Below are 16,813 nucleotides of genomic sequence, written 5' to 3' on the forward strand. Positions count from 1 at the left end.
AGAATGTTATTTGCTTTAGACATTTTTAAAATTTTGATTCAAACGGTAGTGTACTTTTTTAAAGTGTTTTTCCTTTCAAAACAAAACTGAATGAAAAAAGGAAATGTCAGAACTTTTTTAATGGAAGATTCTTTGAATTTGTTTTATTTAAGAGGAGATATTTAGCTTTCTATTTTAGCAATAGTAGTAGCTATTTTTGTTTAAAAAGAGAATTGTGTACTTTATATTTTTAAGTTTCTAAAGATAGTGAACTCGCCTTTTTGGCTGTTACACTGCAATCTGAAAACTTCAGATTACAGGTTCTCTTTTTTTAATCAATATCTCGAAGGAAATTTGTTCGAGATGTCTATTGTTTTTAGTTAGTGGATTTTTTGTCCTAGCAAAGTAGAGCATAGTCAGTGGAGGCAAAAATTTTATTGCAATCCATCCATTGAAATAAATGCCCATCATTTTTGGGAATGGTTCTTTTCTTTATTAAAAATGCATGAATCTATATGTGGTGTTAAGTTAAAGTAATATCATGGCTTTCCCCCTTATTTTGTTTTGCCATTTTGAACAACTTATTTTAAATGAGATCAAGAATCAAGTTCTTCATAACAAGAATGGATTGCAGTTTTATTTATTTATTTATTTATTTTTTATGTTATGATTTAAGTTTCCTAATATTTTTAATTTTTTGAAATTTTACTAATGAACCCTTTGAAATGTTAAGACTAGAATCAGAAATCTGCCAATTGATTTTTTTAAAGTTTTTTTGCACTTAGTGCATTAAATTTTGTTAACGCTTTCCTGGAAGATACATCATAATGTTTTTTGCCTACTTTTTATCCATTCAATTTTATTCATGCTATAATTGCATGTTATTTACTTTTATGTTAGTAAATAATGTATATTTCATTATTTTGTTTCAAGTTTTTCATGCACTTTAAATATCCTGTGTTTTCAGACATAAATGAGTGCCAAAGGGAAGGTGGACATGATGGTCATCATTGCCGAGAAAACACTGTATGCGTGAATCTACGTGGAGATTATGTTTGTGAATGTCTTCCTGGATATAAACGAGTTGATAAATATAATTGTGTTGGTAAGAAAATAATTATATAGTATATATATTTAGTGTAAAATGTGTCACTTGAAAAATCTGATGCATTGCTTTAAAAAGTAACTGAAAATGCCTTTTTCTCATTTTGGCATTTTTACATGTTCACTTTTCAATTTTTTTAGAAAATGATGAATGCAGTTCTGGTGAACATGACTGTCATGAAAATGCTCTTTGTATAAATACTGCTGGAAGTTATACTTGCCAGTGCTTTGATGGCTATTCTGGAGATGGTTATGCCTGTGAACGTAAGAAACTTTTTCTTCCAGATCCCTAATAGAGTATATTCAGTGTGAATAAAATGAAATGTTCTATCTATAAATTTAAAAAATTGATTTGCATATTTTTAAATCCATATTATTTCTTAGTTTTACTTAAAAGTTATTTTACATTATCTAACCCTAGATTTTAAGCTTTCACAAAATTGTCAAATTTGTTTGGTGACATTTAGTGATTTCTGCATTTCCAAATAAACAGCTGACCTGTGCATGTCCATTAGTAGCCTCAGTGATGATAAAGCTGTTAGTGAAGTGAAATTTTTGTGTAGCTTAATTTCCTTAGGAATTTCCAAGTTTCCACTGTTAGCAATACAATGATTTAGTGAAAAAGCTGCTACTTTTGTGCAGTCTGTCTGTATATCATGTGTTTATTTCATTGTTAAATTTTTGGACTCTTTTATTATTCTGTTTTTACATGAATGGTGACGTATAAAACTTTGTTTTCCTAAACTCTTGCATTATGTACAAGTTCTAGTTCTAAAAATAACAAAATATTGGAGCCAGTATTATGTTTAACTTGAACTGTCAACTGTTAGACAGTTTAATCAGCTGACAATTAGACGAATTAAAGTAGTAAGTAATGAGTAAAGTGCGCAATATATAAAATACCAATAATGGCGATTTAGACTTTGAACTGGGAAAGAAGAGAGATTTGAAGAATGGGAGAAGGAACTTTGGTATATTAATTGTGGACAAGATCCTCTTTGTCTTTTGGGCTAAATGGGCTCAAATGATCCATGGTACTGATAAATTCAATATGGGGTATCTTTTCTCGATTTCAGGAGTAAATATTTGTTTTAATTTGAAATGTTGCCAAAATTAAAAGGAAAATATTAACAAATACACAGATTACTGTGCAAATCATTGACAGTATTGTCAGTAACATTTAAATCTTTGTATTTAATTTTCATCCATATGTATTCTAAAAATTGCTGGTATTTCTATTTGTGGAGGAAAGGGCTACTTTGCTGTACAAATATATTTTAACATTCAATAATGGATATACCTAAAGGTCTTAAAACTCCAAAATCTGAGAAGAGCAAAGTGAGTAATGAATACAAAAGTTCTTAGTATAAGCAGGTTGAGTAATGTGTAGTCCATGAATATATGATGAATATTTAATGTTTAAAAAACTTTTTTTAGAAAATGCTGGATTCATAGCGCATGACTTTATTGGAGTGAGAGATTCAAAAACCGATTGCATTCTAAAATCAATTAATGGAATGCAAATCGAATTCATACTCGGAAATTCATCTACACCTGTATGATTTATCTTAGTTCAGTGCTGCTAGCATCAATTGTAAAGGGAAAAGATAATTTTTTTACTCTTAAATGAATTGGAAATTTAGATCATTATTAGAAAAATCAAAATTTAATAGTTGACGTGTTGTGTTTAATTTATTAGAATGGATGAATCATAGTGAAATTACATATAGATCTTATAAATGTTAAATGCTAAAAAAATTAAGCTTTTTTCTGTCGCGTTTGTTTTTATTAATGCAGATAAACTAGTTTTACTATATTATAAATATTACTGAATTAAATAAAAATGAGCATTAGCAACATTTATCAAAATAATTTTTTGCGAACGGAAGTTGCTTAATTATTTACGGAAGTTTAAATATTGCTGAACCCAGTGTTATCGAGGCACAAACATGCCCAGGCCACTTTGCATGTTAAAATGGCTCTGAATATAGAATAAATATATGCATTCTCCCTAGGAGACCAATGCATCCCCCAAATTAAGAAAGCAATAACTTTGAAAATGAACACAGATTTGGATATTCAAGTAATTTTGCCTAATTTATTTCAAGTATCACTGATTTAGTGGCATTATATAAGAGTGACCAACATTTTTATTAGAAATGATTTTATTTTTAATGTACTACATTTTCTGTATGTGATTCATGCAAATAAATGTACTGTGCTGTGAAATTTGCAGACTTAGTAACAATGCAATTTTACACTCTTTAGAATTTTAGTGATCACAACAGCGATTTTGTGAAAGGGAACATACTAACATACTTTTGGAACTTAGGAATAATTTTAAATTTTGGAACTTAGTATAAAATTTTAAATGGTTGTTACATCATAACTTATTTTGATCTTTTGAGTCTTGAAAAAAAAACTTGGCAAAATTTTTCTCTTAAATATATATATAGGCCAGGGTTTAAACTATTTTCATCAAAAGTACTTATATGCAATTATGTAGATTAAACTGTTCTTTAATAGTCAACAATCATATATAAATATCATTTTTTTTTATTATTATTATTTTGTAGCTGTATGTGTGAACACCTGTCTGAATGGTGGTCAGTGTGTTGCACCTGAAACATGTTCTTGTCTACATGGATACACTGGATTAAATTGTGAAACAGGTAAAATTTGTAAAAGAAATCTATTTCAGTTTTTAATTAGTGTATTTCATGTATGTATTTATAAGCTCAGTTTTTTCCCTTAAATTACATAGATATTGATGAATGTTCCCTTGGTCTTCATATGTGTCATCCTAATTCGCAGTGCGTCAATATGCCAGGATGGTATTACTGTCAGTGTAGGCAGGGCTTTGAAAGCCATCCAGAAGACAATCTTGGAGCCTTTTGCCAAGGTAATTAGTTTTCAGTTCAATATTTTACTTTGATGAAATACTGCTTGATTTTCTGTATTTGTCTAGAAATTAACAGTTGTTAATTTGAATAAGAATGCTAACTGTTGATTCTAAAAATTATTTGTTCAACAGTAAATATTTTAATTTCATGCAAGTGAAATATATTATTCTAGATATTGATGAATGTCTCACTGGAAGCCATACTTGTGATTTATCAGCTTTATGTGTTAATGAAGAAGGTAGTTACCATTGTGAATGCCTGGATAATAGTTCCTGTTCTTTAAGTAAGATTTGTTTTTATTTCCCCCTATTTGCATGCTTTATATTTTTCACTGTAACTATATTGAGGAAACAATCTACCTCTGATCTAGTAGTTAAAACTGTTATTTTGTCAGATTTCTGTTTGTGGCAAAATTGGCTGGCTGCATAGCTATTTTTCTGGGATTCCTTTCCTTTTTATTTTTTAAATATTATGCAGTAGACAATATCTTAGCTAAATTAGCTTAGATTAAAGCTTGTATAATAAACTTAATATCTGAAAGCCTCCCAGATCAGAATAAGGTGTGATAGTTATGCACATAGACATAACTTAAATTTTGCCAGAGCCTGGTTCCATTACTTTCAGTTTTTTGAGAGGAATCGTAGTTCTAGCCAGAGTGCACTGAAGTCCTAAATAAAAGGGCTGCAGGTTTTTTTTTTTTTTTTTTTTTTTTAGTAAGGTACTTGAAATTTACGCAGACAAATTTTATTTTAATAATAAATAAGCTTTAAAAATCGATTCTAACTTCTCAAGTGTACCTGTATTTCTTAGAACAAACAATTCAGGATTTTTTATGGAAAGAAAAGCCTCTAAAGGCTTATTCATCAGAAAGTTCAGTGAATTAATGAAAGTGGGTAATTCCCCCCCCCTCGAAAAAAAACTAAGTTATCATCCTGGTTATGACATCCAACAGTACACTTCTCCACTAGACTAGATCTCCTGCAGATTTTTTAATGATGTAATCCAATGTGGGGGCAAAAATTATGACTTGCATGGAACCTTATGTTTGTTTTCATGTTATTGGATAGAATTCAGGAGAAATTTTTTCTGCCCTCACGTTCTGTTTGACAGCTAGAATATATCAGTAGGGTACTGCAGTCAGGAAGTTTGAAGCTGCACTTTTCCATTAAAATTTTCTTCCATACTCTCGCACTATTTCTAACATTCTCTTTATTCTCATTAATGATGCTTTAATCACTTTACCTTTTTTCATTTTTGTGCTGGAAAACTTTTTTTTTTTTGTTTCCATGAAGTATTACATTATGCTGTATATTCAAGACAAATTCAGCTAGAAGCCGGCTGAGCTATTTCTTAATTTTTGGTGAAATAACTCCAGCCAGAGCCCCAAATAACATGTGTGGTATTTTATTTTGTTACTTAATTTTTTATCATTAGTTTAATATTTTATTAAATTTTTATCCTTCTCGTTACATTATGTTGCACTTTAATTATTACTTATTTATTTTTATTTCCCTCTGTCATATCTAATTTTTAGAATTGTACATTTTGGTGCAGAAATGCTATATAACTACTCAAATCTGTGTAATGTTTACCTATATATGTAGTTTTAATTTGTTAGTTTTTATTAGTTTTAATGTTTACATGTTGCACATTAATGTATCGTGCAACTTCATATTCCTGGTTGATCTTTCTCAACTATTTTGAGCATATCTAATAGTATACTGAACTATGGAAATGTCTAAGAAAAATATCAATTTATTTTCCATTAACAGCATATGCATAATTTGACATTATTCTTTTGAATAATTTCAGATTGTCTTCATTATGGGCAGCAGCGTTTAAGTGGAGAAGTGTGGTCCAGTGACTCTTGTACTAGGTGTCGTTGTGTAGATGGAGTTGTTATATGTCAGCCTATTGAGTGTGATTGCACAAAACGCAATACAGATCTTGAATGTTGTCCTCACTGTGATCATTCGTCAGTTTGTCAACATCAGGAAGTTCCAAAATCATTTCGCAATGGTGATCAATGGATTTATCAGTGCCAAACATGTGAATGCCTGGTAATATATTAAATGTCAATATTTTTTTCTTTGTTTGAAGCAAAACAAAAGGGTAATGCTATTTCATTTAAGACATGTAAAGTTATAAAATGAAATTTATCATTTTATAAGAAATTGTTGTAATCTCAAATATTAATTTTTGGGTTGTAATAAAAATTTTTGGATTAAATAAATTAAGCAGTAAATATATTGTTATCAAGCAGGATTGACAATATAATTCTTATGTTGTATATCTTGTTACTGAACAGGGATTATTCCATAATCAGAAAAGTGCTATAGCCTTTTCGATCTGTCTTTTTTTAATATCTAGTTCAGTGTGACTATTAAAAAGGAGGGAAAACACAGAAGTAAAAAAGGCAGAATAAATTTCTAGTAGCAGATTTTTATGTCATTATTGAATGCTTGAAATTTTCTGCCCGATTCATGCATTGGAATGGCTAGTCCTGTACTTATGTTTATGTGCAGCTACTTCTTGTGTTAAACTTATTTGCTAGCAGAGGCTGCAAATGAAACATATCTGCTTTGCAGGACATTATTTACTACTAAATACCATTGTTTAAATTAGAATATGTACAGTTTTAAATGATTTTCTTTAATTTGTAATTGAATTTTAATAGTTAAACTTTTCTCATTGATAATGTTAGACTTTCTCTTTCTAAGCATGGAGAAATTGATTGTTGGGATTTAGAATGTCCACCTATCACATGTGAAAATCCTATACAAAATTCTGGAGATTGCTGCCCACGTTGTTCCAGTGATCCTTGTTCCCTTGTTTATAACAGCACTTACAGCCAACTCAGAGGATGTGCGTATAATGGCTTGGTTTATAAACCTGGAGAGAAAGTTCCTTTAATACAAGATCCATGCTCCTCTTGCCATTGTCAAGTAAGTCAGAAATTTAAATTGATTATTTAATAAATAGGCTTTGATGTAATATTTGAAATGCTCAACAGAGTATACATAAAAATATTTTCAAAGAGTTTAATGTAATAAATTGGGGATCCTTTTAATTTGAATTTGTTTTCTCTGCTTATATTAAAGTAATCAAATAGATTTATAATGTTAAAATGATGGAGTGTAGCTGTTGTAATAGTGTTTCTTTGTCTGTTCAGCTTGCAATATAAATGATTATAAGCACAATCTTGCATATATGTTATGTACCCATTTACTAGTATGCTGTACTGCCACCAAACTGAAATAAAGAAACTTTTCCATGTAATCTGCATGGAACAACATCAGTCATAAAATACAGTGCATCATTTTGAATCAGTTTTAATGAGCTTTTTACAAAGCAATGACCTGTCCTGATCAGTGTAGTTGTTAGTGCTCCTGTCTTCTGTATCATTCCTTGGGCATACATTTGAATCCCAAGATAAAAAGAGCATAAATGTGTGTAAGTGTATAATTTCTGTGTACCTGTGTGGCATAGGAATACATGGCGAGCCGAATGTCGACTCAAATAATTTGGTGGTAGGAAAAGAGGATTGGAGGAGACCCTTATACCATCTCCCAGGGGGCTGTCCATCAAAATTGGGGCAGAGATAGGCAACATCATACTGTTATCTATATACTGTCCTCTGCTCAAGCTCATACCAGTGACAGATGCAATCCTGCTATCCTTGCCATGATAAAATTTGTGGATTTGCTTTGATTATGTCAGACAAGTAAGATAAGTGACAACACAACAGAGTAATGATTGGTAATAGCATTAGAAACACTGAAGTGATTTACTTACATTTTTAAGTTTACATTTCAAATGTGTACATATTTGCACATTGCATTTTTCATGTTGCATTCAGAATTGTAAATCAATGCATTTCAAATTTTAGTTATGTTCAAAAATTGGCAATGTCAGTTTTATGCATTAGAGTTCATCACTTAGGACCGAGTATAATTAATTCAGTGCATTAGTTATGAAGAAACCATGTTTTATTTCTTTTTATTTACATTTGAAATTTTACTAATAATTATTCTCATTAAACTTTTGTTGTAAATACCATTCTCTAAATCGGAATATGTGCTGTTTTAAATGATTCTCTTTAATTTAAATAGCTTAGATACTGGTATCATCAGTTCTGGAAGGTTTGCTTTGTCATCCCTTCCAATTTATAATTGGAATGCATGTATTTAATACATGATCCACTATTTTAGCTTATTTTGTGAATTTACAAAAAAAAAAAAAAAAAAAAAAAAAGAGAGGGAAAGAAAAACTTTCCTCATTTTTATGTACATTCATCTAACATAAACGTGTGCATGTATTTATATTTATTTTATGTGCATATTAAGTTTCCTATCAATACCATGTAAAATTTGTTAAATTGCTTTCTTTAACTGGAGTAAAAGAAAGAAATGTACAAAGAGTTAAACAGGATTCATAATTTTCAATCAGAGCGTGACAGGAAAACACTAACATTACATCAAATACAAGAACAATAAACTTTATTTTAATCTCCTTAAAGACTAAAGCAGGTTAAAATACTAGTAATTTATCCTTAATAGTGCATTTATGAAAGTATTAGTATAAGGTATTTCAACAGTTCGTAAAGGGAATGTTTCAACATGCAATGGTTTGCTGTTTGCCTGTTGGTGTTAGATTACTTTTTATCCAAAAAGATTCCAATAATTTTCTCACAGCAATAACTGTACTCATTATAATCACATTTCCAGCACTAATACTTTTGAAAACATATTATTCCTGAATTAACAGTTTTATTTTCATACTGCGATTTCATCTATTAATTGGATAGCATCTGTTGTATAGGTTTCATCCATATTTATGAATTGTGCTTTTTCAATCAACAAAATGTGTTTATAATCTGGAAAATGGCCTATATTTGACATTTTCCTTTATGGCTATGATTCAAAAACCATCAAGTGGCAATGCTGGGGAGGAGGAGAGCATCTGTGCAGGCTTTAGATTTTTGAATATTTTTACAAATTATGAAAATGCATAGTAGTTTTAGAGTTAAGCTGCATTTCAGGTTTTAAAGACACTCTTTGTACTTTAAGTACTTAAGTCAGTTATTAGTATCTTAATTAATTATACTCAGTTTTGAACAAAATTGGAGAAACATATTCAAGGAAATTAACTGTTGGTCAGTGGTTTGATACTGGTATACGAATTAATAGTATTCCCTTGATTAACAAAACTGTGCATAGGCCTGTTTTTTCCATATGTATTATGTTGCATTTTAAATAACTATTTTATTTATATAAGAATGTTATATATAATATTAATATTATTATATATTTTTAAATAAATATGCCATTGATGAAGTTTTGTAAGCTGAAAGTGAAAACTGAATTAAATAGAAATTTTTTGCAGTAATGATAACAATTCTTACTTTTTCTAAAAGTTGGCTGAGTGGTAAAGTCACTAAGCCCTAGTAGTTTGGTCTGGGTTTCAAATCCTAGCAAACAAGTTGGCTGCATGGTGTTTTTCCCCATGTGTAACTTGTATACAAGCCAGTTTCCCTTAGAAAGACCTCCGTGAAGGCATCCCTTCCCTTAGGCAGATAACCCTTAAGTGCTTTGCCATAATCAAATAAACCAAACCAAAAATAATAATGGTAGTTCTATATATGTTGTCAAGTTGGGGAATACAACAGTAGTGATAATGAATTGATTAACTCAAAATGTCCAAGATATAATACAGTGAATCGTTGTTATAATGAGCGGTTTCTGAGTAAAATAGGTTTTGTATACTCTTATCTATTGGGGACCAATTTACTGCTTGTTGCAGTGGAATGATAGCTGTATTGAAAAGTCAAGACAATTTGCAGTGCTTTTGAATATGATAACTATTTAGAAGCACAAATTTAAGTTATATTTTGAAATAGTTTTAAAGTTTGTAATATGTTATTTAATTTTAGATTTAATATGTGAATATAGTATACATGCTTTTGTCAGTTTATATCTCGAAAAGTTATATTTATCACTTTATATTTGCTTCAGTGTACCACTAGCTATTCAGTATACCACTAGCAGAATTATCTTCCTTTAACTGAATAAAGTTAAATAAGTTGTTCAGGGATATAGGATAAGTCTGATTCACATATGTTGTGTTGTGGAATTGATTGTATCCATGCATTTCAGTGTACTCAGTAGTGTCTGTTTAGTCTATGGTACTGATGTTTATGGTTATGTTTATACAATCCATTATACATGATGCTTTGCCTTCTTGCCTTCAAACACCCTTTAAATAATAGGAGGAGCATCCAAAAAGTTGTTTTCTGGAGGTCATTTGCAGAATATAAATAAATAGCATGAAAAGATTTATGGCAATAGATACAGCAGTTATTGAATAATTTTTCATCATAATCCTCTCTGGAATTTTAAGGCATCTGTCATACCATGGGACCAATTTTTGGATGCCTGTATTGTAAAATTCTGCTGCTTAGTGTCAGAATTGATTTGTAACACAGCTCTGTCACTTTGAAAAGTTGGATAGGCAAGAATTTCTTCAGTTGGAATGACCAGATGAAAATGAAGATAAAATAAGGAAAACATGAAAATCACTGGAAGAGAGGTAAGGCTAATATGGTGGATGTTCAAATAATCCTTGGCAGACTACACATATTTGGCAAGCCAAGTGCGTGACATGCCATGTGGGTGACAAGCCATAATTCATATGTGTGACAGGCCACAGGTGTTTCAGCATCATCACACAGTAAGACAGTGCAACACTAACTGCACCTTGTCACTTGATTTGAATAGCTCATTGCAACTTTTACAGTGTTTCATAGTAACAGTCAGCATTCACGCTTCCACATGTGGTCAGGTACTTAGTGAGCAAACTGTCTGAGAACACTGTCCATGTCACTTCCCACACAAACACAGCATGCTTCAATTTAACCTTTTTCAGAAATTCAATATGATACCAACCAGGGCTGATCATACTATATTTTGGCGGTCTGAGCAAAAACTTTTTTACATACTTCTCGATAAACCAAAAAGAGTGAAATCATGAACAAAAACTTTCTAACACCCTTCTCCAGAAGCCAAGAAGAGTGAAATCATGATAGAACCGTATTAAGCAAAAACAATGAAATCATGGTAGACCTTTTTTACAACAAGGGCTTTTTGGTATTCTAAAAAAATCTTGCCTATATCCAACTAGCAAGTATAGTGACACCAAAATATGTATGCAGATGTTTGTTATTGAGAAGAGCTATAAATATTCCACTGGGGAAAATACTAATAATTTAAATAATTCTGGTAATTGAAAATGTCAACAGGGATATTGAGGGAAAGAGAACAACAAATAAGACAAATCTAAAACGATTGGATTTTGAAAACATGCATAATTAAAAGGGGGGCTGGAAATTTTTAGTGCTGGAAGTAAAGAATAAAAAAGCAATCATTTGCATTAGCACATGCACTGCAATCAGTTTCTTTTCGTAAAAGTAGCACTAACATCCAAATGTTAGCTGCAACAGTCATAGTGAAATTGTTGTATAAAACGGGGAAATGCTTCTGCTGCTCGGGTACATCATATAACTTCTTGCTAAAGATTAAATTCAGAAACTGATGTCTCCTAATGTTGCCAGGAAAATGGTTGCTCAAGGCACTAGAGATTTGAGTTCAACTGGCACTACAATTACAGACAGAACAATGTTTTTATAACTGTAATGTAGTAATAAAAATTTCTGCAAATCAGTCAAATTTCTCATTGGCTAAAGCTTTTAGAACCAAGGTTTTCATTCATCAGGGAGCTGTATATGAATTGTGTTTGTCTTGCATGTAGATTTTAAAATTAATTTAATATCATGGAAACAAAATAACACAACTATGTAATTGACTAGGGGAGTGGACATTTTAAAATAATAAGCTAAGAAATTCGCAAATGAAGTGAGAAATAAAGAAAATGTGTTGTTTGGCTCTGAGAAAGTGTTTGAGTCTCATGGTTTCAATGAATTCCATTCTTCAAATGGTGTTTCCATAATAACATAACCATAGTCTTTTCCTGATTTGGCACTCCGGTTTTTTGGTTAGAAATTATAATTTGAAACTGATGATAAAGTTATAATCATTTGTAAGTATAACAGTTGTAATCAAAAGAATCATTTGAAGTAAATGGAAAAGTATGGTCAGTGAGCATCATCAGTTTTTGCATTCCTAACCAAGTAGCACCTTCTTAAAAATGAGTGTCTAAGCTCATATGCCAACTTACTGCAGTCAGACTATACCAGGACAGATATATACCATTACATAATTAAAAATAATCTGTCAAACAGTTTTATTTTTATATACCTGCTTTTGCAGTTTTTTCAAGATGAATTCTTAGCTTCTTTATTATAATGAGTTCACAAGTTTTTATGGTTTAAGGAACAATTTTTAAGGAACTTGGTATATTTCAGTACATCTTTACTATGGTAATTTAGAGCCCCATTTGCTTTGTCAGTTTCTGTTGTCTTCTTTGATGTCAGCATCTTCACTTAATTTTCCTTTATAATATTTCCTATTTTGAAATTTGAATCTTCCATGCATAACTTTTCAAATGTGGTATGTAAAGTATCAACTAAAGAAGACATATATTTATTACTTTAGTTGTATTTGTCATCATTATCATTGGTATTTATTAATGTTGGCAAATCTTGCTTTTTGGGAATGTTTTTGCATATTATTTGTGAAGGCATTTTAAATTTAATATCAACAAGCTGCTTTTAAAACATTAACAGACTTGCCAATTTCAGACCACATGGTTTAATGAAAAGTTTTGATAAAATAGGTAGTAGTAGTAGTCATTTGAATGTTTTAGTCTGGCAGAACATTATTCTAAATTTTTTTTATAATAATGTTTGCATGAAATATAATAATGTTCTTGAACAATAAAACTTTTTAATTTTTTTACATATTGACCTCAGAATCATTTCAGCTATTTTACCACAATTTTGAGAAGTCATCTTGGTTGACTTTTGACTCCCCGCTATGTTCCACTGTGCTGGCTTCCCGTTTTGTGTTTAATGATTTTTATACTGTTAAAATCTGACTTTTTGGCCTTCCTTCATACAAGCGATTTTTCAGAATCATTTTTGTCATGTTGTAGCACAATATTTGTCAATCTATCTTTTAAGGTTTATCTCCAGTACCTTTTCACTTTAAAACGCATTATTATTATTATTATTATTATTATTATTATTTTTGTTGTTGTTGTTGTTGTTGTTTTAGTTTTAGTTTTATTCTAGAAAGGGGTTTCAGTCATGTCCAGAATGTCTCTTTAGGATAGAAATTTGCAACCAAGCTTCAAATTTTTTAATTCATTCTGTTACCAAGTGGGATTTACTGATTTAGTTTTATCACATATTGATTTAAATGAAGCATAGTGAAAATTGAAAAATATTTCCAGCCTGCATTTGTAAGTGATTATTACTTACTGATTTTGGAAATTAATGTAATAAAGGTACAGAATAAAATTAGTCATTCAATTGAATGTGTTACTTATCACTAGTTTCATTGTTTCTTCACATTTATTGTTGTTGTAGGCTCCCCCCCCCCCCGTTTTTGTTTGTTTTTGTTTTTGATCAATTAATCAATCTATTTTTTCCATAAAATTTTTTGTGAAAGGCACTAATCTGACACTTTTATCCCCTTTGCAAAGCATCCTATTTTATTTTATTTTTAACATTAATTTTTTTTCTGTGTGTTTAGATTACACGGTGAATAATCAACAAAACTTGGAGTCAAACTAAACAGGCTCATGACTGTTACAGATATCAACAATAATGTATTGAATTAAAGCAAACTACATATTCTGTATTCAGTAGCATGTGATCTGTTTGAACAACATACTGTCACATCATAACCACAGGAAGGAGAATTGATCAAACTTAGTGGAAGAGTGCAAAAACCTGACTCACTCAGAGAAATTCTTTTCATACTATGCCCCTCATTTCTAGAGAGCACATTAGAATTTGTCAAAGGAAGGGCTTTGAAGGATTTACCTTTGCATACAAATCTCATTTTGTAATTGCCCCCTCAGCCTTAACAGAATTCCTATCTTTTTCTGTTGAATTCTATTTTCAATGCAAACACATGCAATCATTTAAGCAGATGTCTTTTTTATTCAATACTACCTCCCATTGTTTTATCAAAGAAAGGCAGACATCTATGAATATTTCTCAGTCAGTACATTCTCCCTCAGAGGGTTAAGTAATCGGTGAGCCCAATTCCTGATTTCCATCTTCATATGTGTCTTAGAATATTTGTAGCATCAATAATGCTGGTCTGAAAGTTAAAGTATCCTGCTTGGAGTATGTAAGCAGATAATTCATCACAGGAATTTTGTTTTCTTGGGAAGTGACGATTCCCTTCTATACAGTGTTTTAAGTATGACAGGTATAAAGAGTTAAAGGGCCATGCAATCATGCTATTTGCCCATACTTCTAAATTTTTAAGTTCTTATATGTGAAAAAGACAAAACTTCATTACTGCATAGTATGTTCTGCCATCTGCTTGAACTGTTGGTTTTCGGTAACTTACTTTATTGTATTATAGCCACGAAATGTTTTAAATATCTTCATAATTTGGAAAAACATCTTGTAAATTTTAAGAAATTCATTCAGAATTGGAAAATCTGTTTTGTAATTTAAAATTTATTCCTGTTGATGTACTGTAAATTTTCAATTACAAAAACTATATGCATAAAATATCTCAAGTATTTTCAGTATTTTTAAAAATAGTAAAAATGTTTTTTATAAGCTCTGTTAATTTACATATAACTAAATTCCATTCGCACGATGTAAGAAAATAGTATTAGTTTCTATGTCATTTGTCAAGAAATTTTAATTGAAGTATTGTGAGTCGTAAAACTCCTATAGTATGAGGAACTTTTAAAGCTATATAGATATCTCCCACTTTTCAAAGATCCATCTGTCAGACTTCTTAATTTATAAACAAAGTCCATGCTTCAGTGCATGATCCTCTCTTTTAGCTTTGTTGTAATTTTTCTCCTATGTAAATGCAATATTGTGTTTGTATTTACCATACTAGTACGCATATGCCATTGCGTGTTCTAATTTCTTCAAGTGATATGTAGTGTGTTTATGCTTTCTGGTTGCGACAATACATTTGTAGATTTTTAAGTGTATGTTCCTGCTTCAAAGATTTTAAGTATTCTAGAGTGCTGTACTCCGTAAGTAGTTGAATAAAAGGGATACCTATCTCTCTCACATACACATACTCTCTCTCTCTCTCTCTCTCTATATATATATATATATATATATGAAATGTAATTTCTCAGACATTATTTGTTTTGTGCAGCCGGGGCAACAGGAATGAGACAAATTTTGGAATATAAAGTGGTAGATTTATTTTAGCATCCATCTCGTAAGCGTTCTCCTCGTACCTTGAGCAGAAGCCCTATTTATACATATGTGTGCGTCACGAGGGTCATCCAATCAGCGATATTAATTGAAATCACGAGGTGATGCTATCTTCTCATCAGGAGTGTTCTTAAGGACTTTATGTAATATGACAGATTTATGAGTTTGGCGATTTGGCGGGCGCCAATAGGTTAATGTATTTTATACTAAAGAAAGGATTTCGCCAAAATTTAGGAACAGGGATGCAATTTAGGTAGAGAATCGCCAACACATTATTAAGCAATATTAATAGAATTTAATTTAATCAATTGCTTTAAAAATATCATTACATATATATATATATGATTTTTAAGAAGAAATATTAGTGTTTCTTTCTAAAATTTCTGTTTAAAGGGAGTTTGTAGTGTTATTATATGTATTATGATTGCATTTTTGGTGCATCAGATTTTAATGCTTTTAGCAATGATTGTGCTTTAATTAATATCTAAATTTGAATGTAGTTGTAGGTATTTTCTTAAAAAAAAAAAAAAAAAAAAAAAAAAAAAAAAATTTGCTTTGCTTTTAAAAACTGATGCTTTTCATGCTTTGTTTCCTTTTTACAAAAGTTTTTTTAGATGATTTGCATGTTAAATTTATAAACAAATTTGCACCAAAATACGGAATGCCTTAGATTTTAGTTTTCGTCAAGTTGTGCTTTTAAAAACTTTTTTTTGGTTGCATTATTTTCGAAACTGCATATTAAATGCTTGCTATTTATTATAGCATGTGTCAGTAGTGCAGCAGTGCAGCAACAGTTACATAATACATGTTTGGTGCAAGTTTGTCCGTAATGGTCTATCTCCTCCTCGATTCTCGTGGCAAACTGCAATCTTAAAATATAGAATGACAGTTTGTCAGAAATTGCATTTTTTTATTGGAAGGGGGGAGGCTGTGAATGTAACCTTCATGTTGTTAAACGTAAATAACCTTTTTACAATGAGATTCTTTGCTCTGCATATTTCGGTATTGCAGTTCTAATGTCCTCTTAATAAAATTATTAAATTTCCCTTTATTCTGTTAGTTGAAACCATGAATAAATAGTGCATTAAACTTGATTTCTTATTATAATGTCAGTACCTGTCAGCTATTGTTAATGATAGATGGTTTTTCTATTGAATGTTTTATAGGTAAACATGAATATGTAACATGAATTATACCAACTATTAAATATGATTGTATTTTTTATGCAAATGAAAACTTGTTTTTAAAAAGAAGGTATTTTCGCATATTAATTAAATGAATAGCATTTCTTTAAATTTCTTTTGTGTATTCTTTGAAGTCATGCGATGAATTCCCCTAAAATAAGCATCACAAAACTGTACAACTTCTTATTTTGTATTTCTTAATGTTCAGATCTGTGCTTGTCAAGAAATTTTTATTTTGATAGTGATGTATAATTTTCCAA

The 16,813-nt window shown here is 30.4% G+C and overlaps 1 protein-coding gene across 4 annotated transcripts in view; it reads left to right on the forward strand.

The window, feature by feature from the left end:
* LOC118194219 (protein kinase C-binding protein NELL1-like) overlaps nucleotides 1–16,813 on the forward strand; it is a 153,100-nt gene that overhangs the window by 132,171 nt on the left and 4,116 nt on the right. For all 4 annotated transcript variants that reach the window (XM_085810035.1, XM_085810036.1, XM_085810034.1 and 1 more), the window contains exons 12-18: nucleotides 947–1,084; nucleotides 1,225–1,347; nucleotides 3,660–3,755; nucleotides 3,848–3,985; nucleotides 4,159–4,269; nucleotides 5,799–6,046; nucleotides 6,707–6,931. In XM_085810035.1, coding sequence (XP_085666161.1) covers nucleotides 947–1,084; nucleotides 1,225–1,347; nucleotides 3,660–3,755; nucleotides 3,848–3,985; nucleotides 4,159–4,269; nucleotides 5,799–6,046; nucleotides 6,707–6,931 — 1,079 coding nt within the window. The remainder of the gene's footprint in view (nucleotides 1–946; nucleotides 1,085–1,224; nucleotides 1,348–3,659; nucleotides 3,756–3,847; nucleotides 3,986–4,158; nucleotides 4,270–5,798; nucleotides 6,047–6,706; nucleotides 6,932–16,813) is intronic.

The sequence above is a fragment of the Stegodyphus dumicola genome, chromosome X2 (genome assembly GCF_044657685.1).
Source record: "Stegodyphus dumicola isolate Sdum_Otavi_A_Nest chromosome X2, ASM4465768v1".
NCBI lineage: Eukaryota > Metazoa > Arthropoda > Arachnida > Araneae > Eresidae > Stegodyphus > Stegodyphus dumicola.